We start from the raw sequence: 15,458 nt of genomic DNA, 5'->3' as shown, positions 1-15,458 counted from the left end.
CCAATAAAAAAATAATAACACTTAAAACTTATTTCATTTTGAGTTTTGTCTACTAAATTTTGAATTCGGTATTTGATTTGGTTTTACTCTTAATTAATCAAAATGTCGACTTAACATCGATAATATTGACATGACCAACATCATATATGCAACCACACCAAAACAATTGAAATTAAAAAATAGTAAGTCTCATGATGAATTTATATTCGTGAGACACGATAACTCGTTTTATATTCATACACACACAAAAATTATTTTTAACATAAAAAATAATATTTTTCATTGACTGGATCCGAGATTCCTATCATGAAGCAAAATTTTATAATTCTTTTTTTCAAATAAAATCCATGAAACATTTTATGAAATGGAACATATGTCGTCTTTGTAAATCTATTTTTTTTTTTACAAATACAAACATATCAGTTGTGTGATAATCTATTCGTAATCGTGTTCATCGTCAAATTAGATTAATTAAAGTTTTTCCCAAAAAAAAAAAAGCAAATATATTAAATTGATATTGAAATATATTGTATTTAAGACGGGTTTTAACATCAACGTCTCGGTTCGAGAGTCGAGACGATGTCCGAGTTCCATATCTAATTGTAATAAATCTCAGGGAAAAACGAAAAATGGAGTGGAAAAATAAAATTAAAATAATAGAAAATGGAATGAGGATCGTCAATTGAATTTATGATAATAATAATAATAAATTATTTTTATAATAATAATAATAAAAATGTCGGCGCGATCATCACGTTCTTCCTCCCTCCTATATATATACACACACACACCTCTTTCGTGCTACGGCTCTGCAGTTCTCTTCATTTTTTTTTAAAAAAATTCAACTACATCTATTGGGTTCTTCTTCCGTCGATTTTTGGGAAAACGGAAGACCCATCAACCTAGGATTTTTAACATATTTTTCATTTAGATTTGATTTTTTTGTGCTGTTTTGATCGGATTTCTTCTCTGTATCTGGTTTTAGATTTATCCGAAAACTATGGGTGGTGTTATTGTTGAATCAAGCAGGGTTTCTACTCATACCGAAGATTTTGTGGTTGAGGGGGGGTTTAAAGATAGTAATAAGAAAAAGAAGCGTCGATCGAGAAGGTCCAAGGCAAACTACTCGCTTTCTGGTAATTTAATTTGCTCTTTTGATTGGGTTTTGGATAAGTAGGTTGTTTCGGAAAATTTCTCCTGCTTCTGTTGTAATGGTGATTTCAACTCTTAGTTAACTGGGATTTGGACACGAGCTTTTTCCGAATTTGAAACTAGCGTTTGTCGATGTGAGATTTCTTGAATTGTGGGAAGAAGTGAAACGATTCGAGTCAATTTAATAGGAGATGCGGTTATTGTTTCTTGCCCTTAATCACTTGCTATTGTTTTTTACATCGGTTTACGAAGTTCATAAAGTGCGTCTGGTTCCGCAATTACGCAGGACATAGTTGTCCTTGTATCCTGACACGTGGTACATTTTCTTGCCCTTAATCTCTTAGTTGGCTCTGATCTTTCTATTACTTGTTGATGTTGACACAGCTTGTAGTTCTGTAAGTGAAATATTCATCGATGAGTCAACTTTGCCGGGAGGTACCTCATCAAGTCAGCAGGCTTCATCCGGGAATCAACTTCTCCTGGCTGATGATAACTTTGTTTGCAGCCCAATTTCCACAATGCATTTGAATGGAGAAACTACAAATGGGGATATACTGAATCAGCCCTTGATTTCACATGATTTAGAGGATTCCATTTCCAAATCATTCACTGAGGGTTTTGTAAGCAATGAGACCGATGGGCTTGTTTTGATACCCCATCGTGTCAATTCGCATGCTGGGCCAACATATTTTCCTCCACATTTCTCCGCAGAAACAGTTAGTAAGGCGTTGGAGGCAAGTTTAAATCCAGCACATGTAGATATTTTATTATGTCAGATTTGGGTGCAATAATCTTATTTTCTGTCATAATATCATTTTTTTTCAATATGCAGAAAGGTGAATTATTGAGAGCTTTATTTCGTGTCAATGCTCATAACAGACTTGAGGTGGGCTATCCTAGTTTTTTTTTTGGCATTTGTTGGACCCCTATGTATTTGATTGTTAATTGTAAGTACTAAACTCGATTTTTTTAGGCCTACTGCAAGGTTGATGGAATACAAACTGATGTTCTCATCAGTGGAGCCATGGCTCAGAATAGAGCTGTAAGTGTTCTCTTGTTTGATTACTGATTTTTCTGGATGCTTACTACATTCTGGCACATATTTTCTTCCATTCGTTTTGCACTATGGCAACAAGCATATGATTTCTGCATTCCACATTTTGAATTTCATTTTCTTGGACATAATGTTTGTAGGATTCCTGGTTCCTGGATATATCCGCTTGAAAGTCTATGTATATCTGCATTGGTATACTGCGACAGATTACCGTTGAGAATTGTTCATTTCTGCACAATGAAATTTATGGGTTTGGGGGAAAGTGTGTGTACGCATGCATGAGTTTTGTCATGTAGTGCTGTGGTCTAACTGACATGAATTCCAAGCTTATCTGATGATTGAAATGTGATCTGATGCGCATACGCATGAGTAATTATTTTGAACATGTGTTTTAACATTGGTTAATCATCCTTTTGATTTGGTGAATCTGATTCTCGTAGTTTGAAGGTGACACTGTAGCTATTGTCATTGATCCTCCTTCCTCGTGGCCAAAGATGAAAGGTTCGAATGAAATTCTCAATGAGAGTGCTTGTCGAACAAGTTGTTTGGAGCAAAGTGAAGCCCTTATGCTTTGTCGAGGTAGCTCCAAAGAAAAAAACAAAGTAAAACTGGATTTTGAACACGTGTGTTCTGGTGATTACTTGGGTTTTTCCGAAGTTGGTACTCGTAACGAAACTGGTTCTTCTTCTGCAGCAATGGCTGATAATACGTATGTGAATGGAATGTTGGATAATGGCTATCAGCCATCCATACACGATTCTACCAAACCATGCTATGGTGATGACTACAACCTTTTGAATATTTTTGAGAAGTTGTGCTACTTGGTGGGTTTATTTCCGTTCAGGCGACCCACTGGTAGAGTTGTTTCCATCATTGCAAGGTCTTCTCGGCAGGACCGTATTGTTGGTTTTTTGAGTGTAAAGCAGTGGCTTTACAGCAGAGACGTGAAAAGAAAGGACTCTAAGAAATCCAAACATCAGTATAATCTGAATCAAGGATACATTCTACTGACACCAACTGATCCCAAATTTACCAAAATGACCGTCCCTATTGTAAATTTGCCTATAAGCATCAAGAAACGGTTGGAAGTGGGTGATTTGACAGTGGAGAATGACATAGTTGCAGCCAAAGTTGTTGATTGGGCTGAAGATCGTTATATTCCAGAAGCTTGTGTGACACAAATTTTTGGAAGTGGTAGTGATGTAGAAGCACTGATTGCTGCAATTTTATTAGAAAATGCAATTATTACTTCTGAATTTTCCCCTGAAACGCTTACCTATCTTCCACATCTTCCTTTGGAGCTCCCCCCCAAAGAATTACAGAGTAGAAGGGACTTGAGAAATTTGTGTATTTTCACCGTGGATCCGGCTACTGCTAGTGATCTTGATGATGCGCTATCTGTTGAAAATTTGTCGAACGGTGATTTTAGGGTGGGGGTCCACATAGCTGATGTTTCGTATTTTGTTCTACCTGATACATCTTTAGACTTGGATGCTCAAATTCGATCAACAAGTGTTTACTTGTTGCAAAATAAAATACCAATGCTTCCCCCAATGCTTTCAGATAACTTAGCATCCTTGAAACCTGGAGTGGACAGGCTTGCATTCTCTATTTTTTGGCGCATTAATTCTATGGGTGAAGTTCTAGACCACTGGATAGACCGTACAATTATACGGTCTTGTTGCAAGCTCTCTTACGAGCATGCTCAGGAAATCATTGACGGAGCCTTCGACAATCGGGATTCTAGTTATTGCCAAAATCACCACCATGAATTGTATGGCCAATTTGAATGGTGTGATGTAACTAAATCTGTAAAAATCCTTCATGTCCTTTCAAATATGTTGAAGTTAAAGAGGTTCAAGGGTGGGGCTCTGTCATTGGAGAGCCCAAACATAGAATTCTTGTTCAATGAAGAAGGCATGCCATATGATACTGTGCTTTCTGGGAGAAAGGACTCAAATTTTCTGGTGGAAGAGTTTATGTTGTTGGCCAATTTGACTGCTGCAGAAGTGATAACTAGAGCTTATCCATCTTGTGCTTTACTTAGAAGGCATACAGAACCTAATTCGCGGAAACTTCAAGACTTTGAATCCTTTTGTAGCAAACATGGTTTAGCATTGAATACTTCATCCTCTGCGCACCTTCATCAGTCGTTAGAGCATATCAGGAAGGAACTTAAGAATGACCCTGTCTTGTTGGATATTTTGATGTCTTATGCCACAAGACCAATGCAGTTAGCTGAGTACTTTTGCACTGGAAATTTGAAGTACACTGATACTGATTGGGGTCACTATGCTCTGGCTGTTCCGTGCTACACTCATTTCACTTCACCATTGCGTCGATATCCTGATATTGTGGTACATCGTATGCTGGCTGCAGTTATTGAGGCTGAAAGTATCTATTTGGAGGGGAAAAGTACTTTTGAAGACCCAATTAGAAATGAAATGTTAAGCCGATGCTTTACTGGTTTGTGCTTAAATGAAGATGAAATTAGATCGGTTAAAGCTCAGGAAGCTCTATCCATTTCAGCGTCTAAGTATAAACTTCCGTGTTCTGAAACTCTTGCTGATGTGGTTGCTCATTGCAATGAGAGGAAGCTGGCTGCTAGACGCGTAAAAGATTCCACCATTAAGCTCTATATGTGGCTTTTTTTGAAAAAGAAAGAGGTACATGTACTTCCACTTTGGTTTATTAATTTTGTACTTGGTTTGAGCCGAATAATTTGGTACTTTTGCGGTTTTCTTTCTTGAGAAAGATGTTCGGTACACACTCTACAGATGAAGTGTCAACTTTTCAAAATTGACCTTCAGGATTTATCTACACTTGTACAATCTCTTTTGACGATCTTATGACGTTATGTTCTATTAATTTTCTGCTTTGCTCATTAACCAATCTTTTGACTGATCTTATGACGTTATGTTCTATTCAATTTCTGCTCTGCTCATTAACCAATCATTAAATCCTCCTGTGGAGGCTGATTCAGTTAATTGGTTTACATTGTATGCCATAGATTATCTATTTATCTACGATTTTGTGCCAACACTTACTATTGTAATATATTTACTCTTTTTTCTTCTGTGCAAGTGTTATCCTTTTTGACTCCGTGCTTTCTCCTGCTGCATTTTAAGCGTAATTTGGAACTTTCCCTTTCTGCAGATATTATTTTCGGAGGCTAGAGTTCTTGGTCTTGGACCAAGGTTTATGTCTGTATATATTTCCAAACTAGCTGTAAGTGTTTATAATTGACTTGTTCCCCTTCCGAAATTATCATATTTATACAACAGGAGCACGTAGTTTATGCTCACTGACTGTTTTAATGTAGATTGAGCGTCGGATATATTATGATGAAACTGAAGGTCTGACAGTAGAGTGGCTGGAATCAACCTCAACCTTGATACTCAGTCATTCCATTCGTAAACGCTCAAACAGAAAAACTAGCCCAGGTAAGTGCAAGGTGCTTGAAGAAGTTGCTTTGCTGATAAATCCAACTGATTTGAAGCTAGACTTGGATTTTCTGGGACATTGCGGGGAAAAGCATGAAGAGACACAAAAAAATGAGATAATCGATCACAATATCCGTCACCAGCCTGCTGTTTTCCCACTCACAGTGAATCTGCTATCAAAAATCCCTGTTGCTCTGCATGCTGTGGGTGGGGATGATGGGGCCATCGATATTGTGGCTAGGCTGTATATAAGCTCATACTTCCAGTAATAGTTACATGACTTTTAATGTATTGGACAGTAGAAGATGGTACAAGGAGCTCTGAGTGGAAGTTTTAGGACGTTGTGAATTGAGATGTTGTCGATATCGGATGGCAATTTCATGAGGAGGGATGGTGTAAATGGGGGGAGGGTCACCTGATTCGATGCATAGTGGTTGTGTTTTGTTATAGCCACTTTGGTCGCAGGAATGAAGGGTCTATTTTTGTTCGCCTGCTTCATCCTGTTTAACTTCAGTCTGCACCTCAGTTCTGATAACAGCTTCTAGCATTTCATGCCAAGAGATACTTCAACTAAACTGGATTGATTACTGGGCTTTAAATATTTGACTTGAACTTTTTTCCTTTCAAGTGTACATTCTGGTATTGGACTAAGACATCTTTTACTAATGTACCAATCGCTTTTCTTGATCTTGTCTTTTTACTGCCTTTCTTGGAGTATATATATATATATATATATATATATAGTATGTATGATTTAACCACTATATATTACAACAAGCTCTCATTTAATATTGATATACATTATTTAACCACTATATATTACAACAAGCTCTCATTTAATATTGATATACATTATATATATATATATATATATATATATATATATATATATATATATATATATATATAGACTGACAGAGACTGGGTATGATCTAAAACAATGATTTTGATAATAACATCACAATCAATTATTATACTTACCCTTTGGGACGGCAATAACGTGAATAACAAAAATAAATAGAAAATAAATCATTATATTATAATGATAATTACTATAACAATTAACATAATAATACATAGGTATAGAAATCATGATTATTATAATCAGTCTTTTGCGATTATAATGAGATATAGAGAACAATTTTTTTGTCTATGGAATTTTTTTTATGGAGAAAATTGTCTTTTTAATCATACATTCATTTTTTTTACAATTTTCTTATTTTCAAATAAAAAGTTTAATAAAATTAAATATTGCTACTAATAAAATAGAACATATCGTACCAGCTTGTAACGATTACGCATGGAATAAGGTATATACTTAATTGAGACTATCGGATTTTTTGTTTATATTGTGTAAACTCACATTGATGTAATTATTACGTTTCATAACCATAGTAATTGATGATTTTGTTTATATTATTTTGCATGAGCAACAATCGTAATTAAAATATTATAATATCGTATAGATTAATTCAAACTAATAATTCATAATTTTATTAAAATATGTTTATTGATATAAGTAAGTAGTATTAAAAAATTAATATATTATAAACTAAATAAAACAGAACAAATGATAAATCAACTCTTAAAAAAATAATAGATAATTAAATAAATGAATCATGAAAATAGAACATGTGTGGTCATAGAAAAAAGGTAATTTAGGATTTTTATTATATAATACATAATGTAAATTATGCAATAAGAAAGTCATTTTTAAAATTATGACTTTGAAATAGACTAGAATAATCAATTTCCTTAATTTTTAAGACTAATTAACTTAAAATCAACCTCTAAAATTCCTTCATGGTGCATGTGGATTGAATAATTTGAAATTCATGATTTCAAATGTATTTTCATTGTTAACATAATTTTTATAATATAAATTCAAATTCATCTCTTATTTAGTATATCATAATTGTACTGATTAAGATGTATTTCAAATTTACGTAATATCAGAGTCTTTTTTCAAATCTGCTCCCATTTCGAGGCAAACCCAATCCCAGGGAACAGTGAGAAGCTTCAAAATCGTTTAATTTGGTTAATGTTTACACGGACTGATATCTCTATTCATTACCATGAACGGGTCTTGCTCTAACTTTAAAGTGATATGAGGCATATGATGAGAGCTTGGGTTCATAATCGAGTGAAAAAGAAAATCAGGCTTCTCTTTCCCGCTCATTCAAATTTTATAATTTTTCCCTAAGCTTCTTTGTCATAATTAAATAAGTTCGTAATTAATATTTATGAAGTTATTTTATATTTTTATCCTTTGACCAGCCTCATTTTTCTTTTGAGTTGTTGAAGCATCCCTCTCCAACTCGCATTGATTTTTTTTCCTTCAAGAGCGTGTGTATATATATATATATATATATATATATATATATATATATATATATATATATATATATATATATATATATATATAATATATATATATATATATATATATATATATATATATATATATATAATATATATATTTGAGTCTGACTCAACCTCAAAAGTTAGCTCAAAAATAGAGTATTATCCAAGTTTATATGTGCAACTCTCATAATTTTATCCAACCAGTGTGAGACATCTTAACATATGGATTTGATAAATTTTTATTGACTTTTATGGAATCTCACAGATTTATAAACAGATTTATGTGGATTTATGTAGACTTTTTTGCAAGATTTTTATAGACTTTTGTAGATTTTTTTTATAGAATTTTATAAATTTTGTACTTAACTATAACATGTGATTATTAATTTCTTTGAACCAATAATTAATTGACATATATAACATATTCAATTTGAAATTATTTTTAATATTTATATTAATAAATAAATTTACTTATTTAAAAGTTAAATCGTTTAATCCTTACATGTATATATATGTGGGTTTATATGCATGTTTGTAAATTTTTTAAAATACATCAATTGATTAACATGTAATCTTATTTTTAAATTGATAATATAAATGTAAAAATAATATTATTTATTATTGTGTGAATATAATTTTGTATAAAAATATCATAGCTTACATATTAATTAAAAATACGAAATGAATTTAAAAAATCATTGTTGTTACGAAACTATTCAATTATTAAGAATTAAACAACATTTTTTTATCATCTTTTATTATTATTGAATATTACATTAATTTGTATAAATCATAAAATCAATTCTATAATTCAAAATTTCTCCGTGTTATTAAAATAAAAAATTATTAAATGAACAATCAGCTAAAAAATGAAAAATTTGAAAAAGAAAGATGAAAATATATATAGAGATACACTTCGAAAATTTGAGAGAGTAATAGAAATAGATGAGAGGAGAGAATATATGAAGATATGTGATGTGAAGCGACAGAGAGAGAGTTATAAGTTTTAAAAATCCATTCAAATCTTTGGGGTGAACAAAATACAATTTTTTACAATTTGTAGTTGTACCTTAGGCTTTAATGTTTGTATGTCACTGAATTTCATGGGGTTATTAAAAGTCCATGGAAAATTTGAATACCTGTAGATTTTTATAGAGTTTATAAAAGTCAATGTTGAATACCACTTGACTTTTTAAAACTCCATGAAAGTCTATTTTGAATACCCCAAGACTTCTATAGAGTATGCAAAAGTCTTGATTGAATACCTCTAGATTTTTAAAATCTACAAAAGTAATTAAAAGTCAATAAATTTCCCACGTTGAATACACCCCCCATAATTTTCAAGAATTCTATCCAATTGATATGAGATATTGTAACACATGCAATATAAGTAAGGATTAATGATGTTCTTCGCGAGTTTAAAAAAATTCATGTGCTATATTATATACTTTATATCAATCAATCAACCTAATAATATTGTTAGGGCTCGCTTGGTTTTTAGGATGGGATAATTGAATGATTGATAATTTGATTGATAAATGTTTGATAGGATAATATATGTAAAAAGAGATATCTAATATCATGTGTGGTGTGAAATTAAGATGAGTGATAAAATGATGATAAACCTGAATTTGACCAAACTACCCTTACACTTTTATTTAAAAGTATTTCCCATCCCTGTTTACTTTTTCCCCAACCTACTTGTTCTTTGCCAACAAAATCGAACACACGCCATGGGAGATTTGGGAACCCTCTCCAGTTGCTTCGTTCTTGAAGATAGGAAGCCAAGGTGAGTTTCCTGTTATTGATGTCTCCTGGTGAAGCTCGGTTTTCAGCTTGTGGAATGGGATTTTCCGGAGACGGTGGTACCGCACTTTCTGTTGGTGGCGCAGGTGGTGGCTCCGATGGCGGCGCCGGTGGAGATTCATTGGTTTCCGCTTCTGAAGGTGGAGGTGCTGCTGCTACATCTGTCTCTGCAGGAGGTGATTTGTCGTCCGACATAACTGAAGTTTGATCAGGCTTAACCTCCTCAGGTGGTGGAGTTGGTGCCGCCGGAGGAGGTGGAGGGGGAGGAGGAGTCGCAATATCGTCAACAAAGTAAATTCTCAATCCAATTTCCCCTTGAATCCAACTGAACCAATTCTTCTTCTCCAGGGGATAATAAATCAAGGCCTCCTCACCTTTCTTCACAAACTGCCTGGAACTCAGCTTCACCCTGCCCAGAAAATTATTCCTCGTCGTCGGCCCCAAAATTCGATCATGAAAAACATCGAGTTCCAGCATATCACCAAATAACTCGGAGGCTTTAACAACATTGAACTCAAGGGTTTAGTTCCACACAGGATTCAGGTCCCGAATCATGGCCCTCGTCTTCCTCCGCTGCCCATGAAAATCAAGAACCACATAGGGACTTGAAGCTCCATGGCCATCTTTTGGAAGAAGGTTTCTTGCATCAACAACTTCAACCACAAGCTTCCGAACAACAGCCATTGATCAATTATTGATTAATCACTCTGAAAGTGTGATTATTGGGAAGAAAGAATGCATTGAGATTATAGAGAAAATTTGGGAAGAAGAATGCATTACAGTAGCTTCATGTGCAGCGATTTTTTCTTCAGAATAAATAGTAGACAACAGCGTCTACTCACCCACTTGCATTATTATATTTCTCAGTAAGGGCTATTATAGTCATTTTATTTTTCAGTCCATGCGGATACAAATAATCCACCGAGAATGCATGGATCCATTTTCCAAGTGAAACAGTATAAATTGTCCTACATTTAATCAATGTCAGATTTGTAAATGGAACCAAACAGAAGACTATTTAACAATCCTTACTTAATCACACTTACCAAACAGAGCCTTATTGTTTTACACCAAATTTATTCATAATTTCAAATATTTGTCGAAATAAAGTATTCAAATTGAATAAGGCCACAATATATAACCAGATCAATACTAATACTTCCCAAAAAAATAAAAAGTTGTAGGCTTGGGCATTTAATTTCCCCCTCTAAGAAGAATTGAACCATGTATATACCCCACCCCACCCCGCTTTGTTAGTTGCTTCTATTAATTATTTTTAAGATTTGTATGTTAGGACCAATGGAATCCGGATATCTCCACATTGTCCACTTTGGGTTTTAATCCTCATGGTTTTTCTTTTGGAACCACCCTAAATGCCTCATACCAATGGAGATATCATTCCATCTTTATTAATCCATGATCTTTCTCTAGATCTTCCAATGTGAGACTTTGGTTGCATCCCAACATGTACATTTGAAATACGGTTCTAATTTGTGGAATTTCAGTGTTTGGTTAGATTATGTGCAAAAATGAATTACACAATTTATTAGTTGACATTCTATATTTGGTAGGAAACTATTTTATTTACATTTGATGGAATTATCTGATTTGAAACCAGATATGTGAATATTATATTTCAAATCTGTCCAAATTAAAATTCTTTAGTTTTATGAAAAAAATATATTTTATTTAAATCATGATACATTTATGGACCGGAACTTTTTCATTTTTACAAGCCCTCATTGAAAGAACGAGCCTTTTCAAAAGTTACAGCCCATGTATAATATAATTTTTAGAGCCCAAAATGAATCGGGCTTCTGATACGAAATATTTAAACGTCGGGTTCAGTCTTGCCGTTCGTTAAGGTTGAAATTTGGATACGATTTAATACATAAGTTTCGAAAAATAATATATAAAACTATTTTTTAAAGTTGAATTTGGAAATAAAATAGTTTCATACCAAGTATAATAAAAAAATGGATATATTAGCATTCGTACTTAATGAAATTCGTTTGGAATCGGAAAATAAATTTGAACCAAAATGGGGAAAGAAAGGCACAGGCAATGGAATGTCAACAATTCGAGTGTGAAAGGCACTAAATTTAAATTTGCCTAATAATATACGAAGTTTGAACTTTGGGTATGCCACCCTTTAGTTCTTTTTTTACACCGGGAAACAAATAAAATTATGAATAAAAAATACTAATTAATGGAATTCTGAGAGAATCTGGAAAGGAACGATTGAGATAAATGATATATCATTTTAGAATTTAATTTATGATATATCAGATTCTAAATTTATGGTTTATTTTTTTATTTTTTATTAATTAAAAAAAATAGCATCGCGTGGTGCACGTGCCGAACGTCCACAAAGGCCAAAGGACAATCCGACGACCATAGATTCCCGCAAACACTGTGATTTTTCAATCCAACGGACAATAACTGCACCAATCTCAACCGTAGATGTTTGTGCAGTACCCATATAGCCCCCAATCAATCTCCAGTTTCCAGATCTAAATTCACCCCCCAATCCCATGCTGAAATATTCCGAGACGACTTCTTTTCCTTCCTCTAAACTGTAACCTGCGCGCTTGCGTCACTGGTTATCCTGCGCAACACCGGAGATGAAACCGGCGTCGGAGTTCTTGATAAGAGTACAGAAAAGGGGCCGAACACTAGAAGAAGGCTAAGATTCTGCGGCTGAGATTGGATTAGAGGACCTTAGTTTTCACATGGACGGTCAGATAAGCCAGACGAATCTTACTAGGACCAATTCTTCACTCCTCAGGTCCTCCCCCACCGTTAAATCTTCGATTCAGAGCTTATCTTCGTTTAACGAGATAACACCTGATCAGGAAGAAGAAGCGGTAGACCTCGAGGAGCAGAAGCCGCACAAGAGAACCGGTCCAATGGTTCAATCCGTTTTTCCGCGTTCGGGACCGGTTCTCTCGATCCTTCTGCTATCTGTTTACACCCTTTTCGCGTTTTTCCATAGGGGTGATATACCCACTTCGGAGAATTTACTTTTTGCCTTGATTTTCGTGGCCGTTTTACTGTTCTTTGTCTCCAGAAACAGAGCATTAGTTAACAAAAAACTCAACTTTTGCAAGCAATTGTGCGAAGAATGCGCTAAAAGATACGGATTTTCCTTCTTTACCTTCAAGAATCAGGCAAAACCAGTGCAATGGTTCATAGGGGAATCGAACATGAGCCAATTTAACCGGAAGAAGCTTAACAAAAAGCAGGGTAGTATTGGAAAGATTGTGAGAGAAGGGGTGGAGTTTTACAGTAATGGCGATTTTTACGAAGGGGAGTTTCACAAGGGCAGGTGTAATGGGAGTGGAGTGTATAATTACTTTGTGAATGGCCGGTATGAAGGGGATTGGATTGATGGAAAGTATGATGGTTACGGGATAGAGAGTTGGGCAAGAGGGAGTAGATTTATAGGGCAGTACAGGCAAGGATTAAGGAATGGGTATGGTGTTTACAAGTTTTACACTGGGGATACATATGCTGGAGAGTGGTGTAATGGGCAGAGTCATGGGGTCGGAGTGCAGACTTGTGCTGATGGGAGCTCTTTTGTTGGGGAATTTAAGTGCGGAGTTAAACATGGCCTTGGTTGTTACCATTTCAGGTGATTATAATTTTGATTCCTTAATATCATTTGTTAAGCTATTTGTGTTTCTTGAATTTGGTTGTAGCGATCAAGATGGAAACTTTTAGTTTTTCTTTAAAAAGTTGTTCATTAAATACGTTAACTGGGCTGAATCGACTTCTTAGATTTCTTGACTTGGCCTACTGAAATAATTTTTGCGGACAGTAGAAGGTAAAAATCAGTATTTTCTGTAAACTTATCGGACTTTTTGTTTTTGTACCACAAGTTCACCTTTGTAGGAATATTGGATCATAGCTTAATTAAGATCAACGATCATCATTGCATGGATTATGGATTTGAATCTCTTGTCCGGTCGTTTGATGAGTTGGGCAACATAATCTCACAAGAATTTGACTGTGTTGTAGGAATGGAGATAAATATGCTGGTGAGTATTTTGGAGACAAAGTCCATGGTTTTGGCGTATACAACTTTGCAAATGGTCACTGCTACGAGGGATCTTGGCACGAGGGGCGTAAGCAAGGTTATGGCATGTATACTTTTCGAAATGGCGACGCAAAGTGTGGCGAATGGGACAATGGCAATCTTACAACGCCTATTCCCCGTCTAAACGACTCAGTTCTTCGAGCCGTTGAGGTGACAACAGCAGCATACCTTGAATAATCGAACTCTTTAAAACATCGACATATAAAATTTTGGTCATTTCTACTGGTGCATATTTTGCAGGCTGCAAGAAAAACAGCCAGAAATGCGGTTCACATACACCGAGTAGACGAACAAGTTAACAAGGCCGTGATAGCTGCAAACCGGGCTGCAACAGCCTCGAGGGTTGCTGCCGTGAAAGCCGTCCAGAATAGGATCCATGGAAAATTTTGCGATACTAACACTTAAAACTGGAAATTGTAGGCAACTGTAAATTTACCAATTCCCTTAAACTTTGTAGTAAACCGACCGGTTGAACTTTGTTTAACCATGCTGTAACCTAGTACATAGATCTATGTATACATTAATGGAAAGATTAATTTTCAGCAGGCAAACACTTTTTGTTCCAGTACATTTTTTATCACGCTCTGTCTTATTTTCTTGGGGGGATCGAACCAATGGGTTCAATTATTGTGTTGTGTACTTTACTATTAAATCAGCATCTTATCTTGATTTTCGGTGCTATCATTTGGTCAATATCATATGCTTCGAGAAGCAGCTCACATTTTATATTGGGAGTTTGGATGATGCCGTGACTAAAAATTTATCAACACATTAAAATTTAGAAAAAAAAAATTATGCCCATAAATTTATTTAATTTTTCTTGAAAAATAACCACCAAGTGTCCGCCATGTTTCTGAATCTTTACGGTAACATAGTCATCAATCATCACTTAAACGGATTTTTTTAAAATCGAGCTTATTGTTTTGGCAAAAATTTGTGTGAAACGGTATCACGAGTCGCATTTTGTGAGACAAATATTTTATTTGGGTGATCCATGAAAAAATATTATTTTTTTATGCTAAGAATATTACTTATTATTGTCAATATCGATAAGGTTGACTCATCTAACAGATAAATATTCGTGAAACCGTCTTACAAAAGAGCTAATATATTGTTTTTTTCATATATGTTACGATGAGCTTTGGCCTAGCTTGTAAATTGCTCCATCGGTTGAAAACAAATAAATTTGTTTAGTGGAACAAACTCAGACTGTCTTGTTAAATTTGTCATACGTGCAACTTGGGAGATCCTCACTATGCAACTTGCTCTCTAGCCAAGGTCCATGTCTTCCCCATACCCACCCCACTACATGTAACACAATTTGAGTAAAACAAGTCATTATTTTTTAATATAGTTATATATATATATATATATATAGATATAAATTAACTAGAATATTCGTGTATATTTTTGGAATTTGCAAAAAGATTATATTTTTACCTGAATGAACAAAATTTTCCCATCTTTTTTCCTACCAACAACTGGTGTATCTTGCAAAGTTGTGTTTATTTCAAAATTCTCAGTAAACCCATGTAGTGAC

General features: G+C 34.4%; 2 protein-coding genes across 4 annotated transcripts; both read left to right on the top strand.

Annotated features, from left to right (window-relative positions):
• The first annotated feature begins 790 nt into the window (after window positions 1-790).
• Window positions 791-6,339, top strand: LOC140806971 (DIS3-like exonuclease 2). 3 transcript variants are annotated; one of them, XM_073163555.1, is made up of 8 exons: window positions 791-1,136; window positions 1,537-1,886; window positions 1,985-2,038; window positions 2,126-2,194; window positions 2,647-2,785; window positions 2,900-4,872; window positions 5,363-5,434; window positions 5,529-6,339. In XM_073163555.1, the coding sequence occupies exons 1-8, from the start codon at window positions 1,001-1,003 to the stop codon at window positions 5,916-5,918; spliced, it is 3,183 nt and encodes a 1,060-aa protein (XP_073019656.1). In that variant the 5' UTR covers window positions 791-1,000; the 3' UTR covers window positions 5,919-6,339. The 3 variants fall into 3 exon arrangements, with proteins under 3 accessions (XP_073019656.1, XP_073019654.1, XP_073019655.1); XM_073163553.1 differs by having other exon boundaries at window positions 2,647-4,872; XM_073163554.1 differs by having other exon boundaries at window positions 1,537-1,890; window positions 1,989-2,038; window positions 2,647-4,872.
• A 5,989-nt stretch (window positions 6,340-12,328) lies between these two features.
• On the top strand, window positions 12,329-14,483 carry LOC140807715 (uncharacterized). Its single transcript, XM_073164679.1, has 3 exons — window positions 12,329-13,453; window positions 13,840-14,068; window positions 14,159-14,483. Exons 1-3 carry the CDS (start codon window positions 12,552-12,554, stop codon window positions 14,321-14,323), a joined length of 1,296 nt encoding a protein of 431 aa, XP_073020780.1. The 5' UTR covers window positions 12,329-12,551; the 3' UTR covers window positions 14,324-14,483.
• The last annotated feature ends 975 nt before the right edge of the window (window positions 14,484-15,458 follow it).

The sequence above is a fragment of the Primulina eburnea genome, chromosome 12 (assembly GCF_022965805.1).
Source record: "Primulina eburnea isolate SZY01 chromosome 12, ASM2296580v1, whole genome shotgun sequence".
NCBI lineage: Eukaryota > Viridiplantae > Streptophyta > Magnoliopsida > Lamiales > Gesneriaceae > Primulina > Primulina eburnea.
This window is presented reverse-complemented; position numbering and strand designations above follow the sequence as displayed.

What these genes read in the sequence shown, in the direction of transcription:
- LOC140807715 (XM_073164679.1), top strand. Translation starts at nt 12,552, where the DNA reads ATGGACGGTCAGATAAGCCAGACGAATCTTACTAGGACCAATTCTTCA. An exon ending in CTTGGTTGTTACCATTTCAG is followed by an intron (nt 13,454 to 13,839) that starts GTGATTATAATT and finishes ACTGTGTTGTAG; the next exon opens with GAATGGAGATAAATATGCTG. An exon ending in CAGTTCTTCGAGCCGTTGAG is followed by an intron (nt 14,069 to 14,158) that starts GTGACAACAGCA and finishes CATATTTTGCAG; the next exon opens with GCTGCAAGAAAAACAGCCAG.
- LOC140806971 (XM_073163553.1), top strand. Translation starts at nt 1,001, where the DNA reads ATGGGTGGTGTTATTGTTGAATCAAGCAGGGTTTCTACTCATACCGAA. An exon ending in GGCAAACTACTCGCTTTCTG is followed by an intron (nt 1,137 to 1,536) that starts GTAATTTAATTT and finishes ATGTTGACACAG; the next exon opens with CTTGTAGTTCTGTAAGTGAA. An exon ending in TTTTTTTGAAAAAGAAAGAG is followed by an intron (nt 4,873 to 5,362) that starts GTACATGTACTT and finishes CCCTTTCTGCAG; the next exon opens with ATATTATTTTCGGAGGCTAG.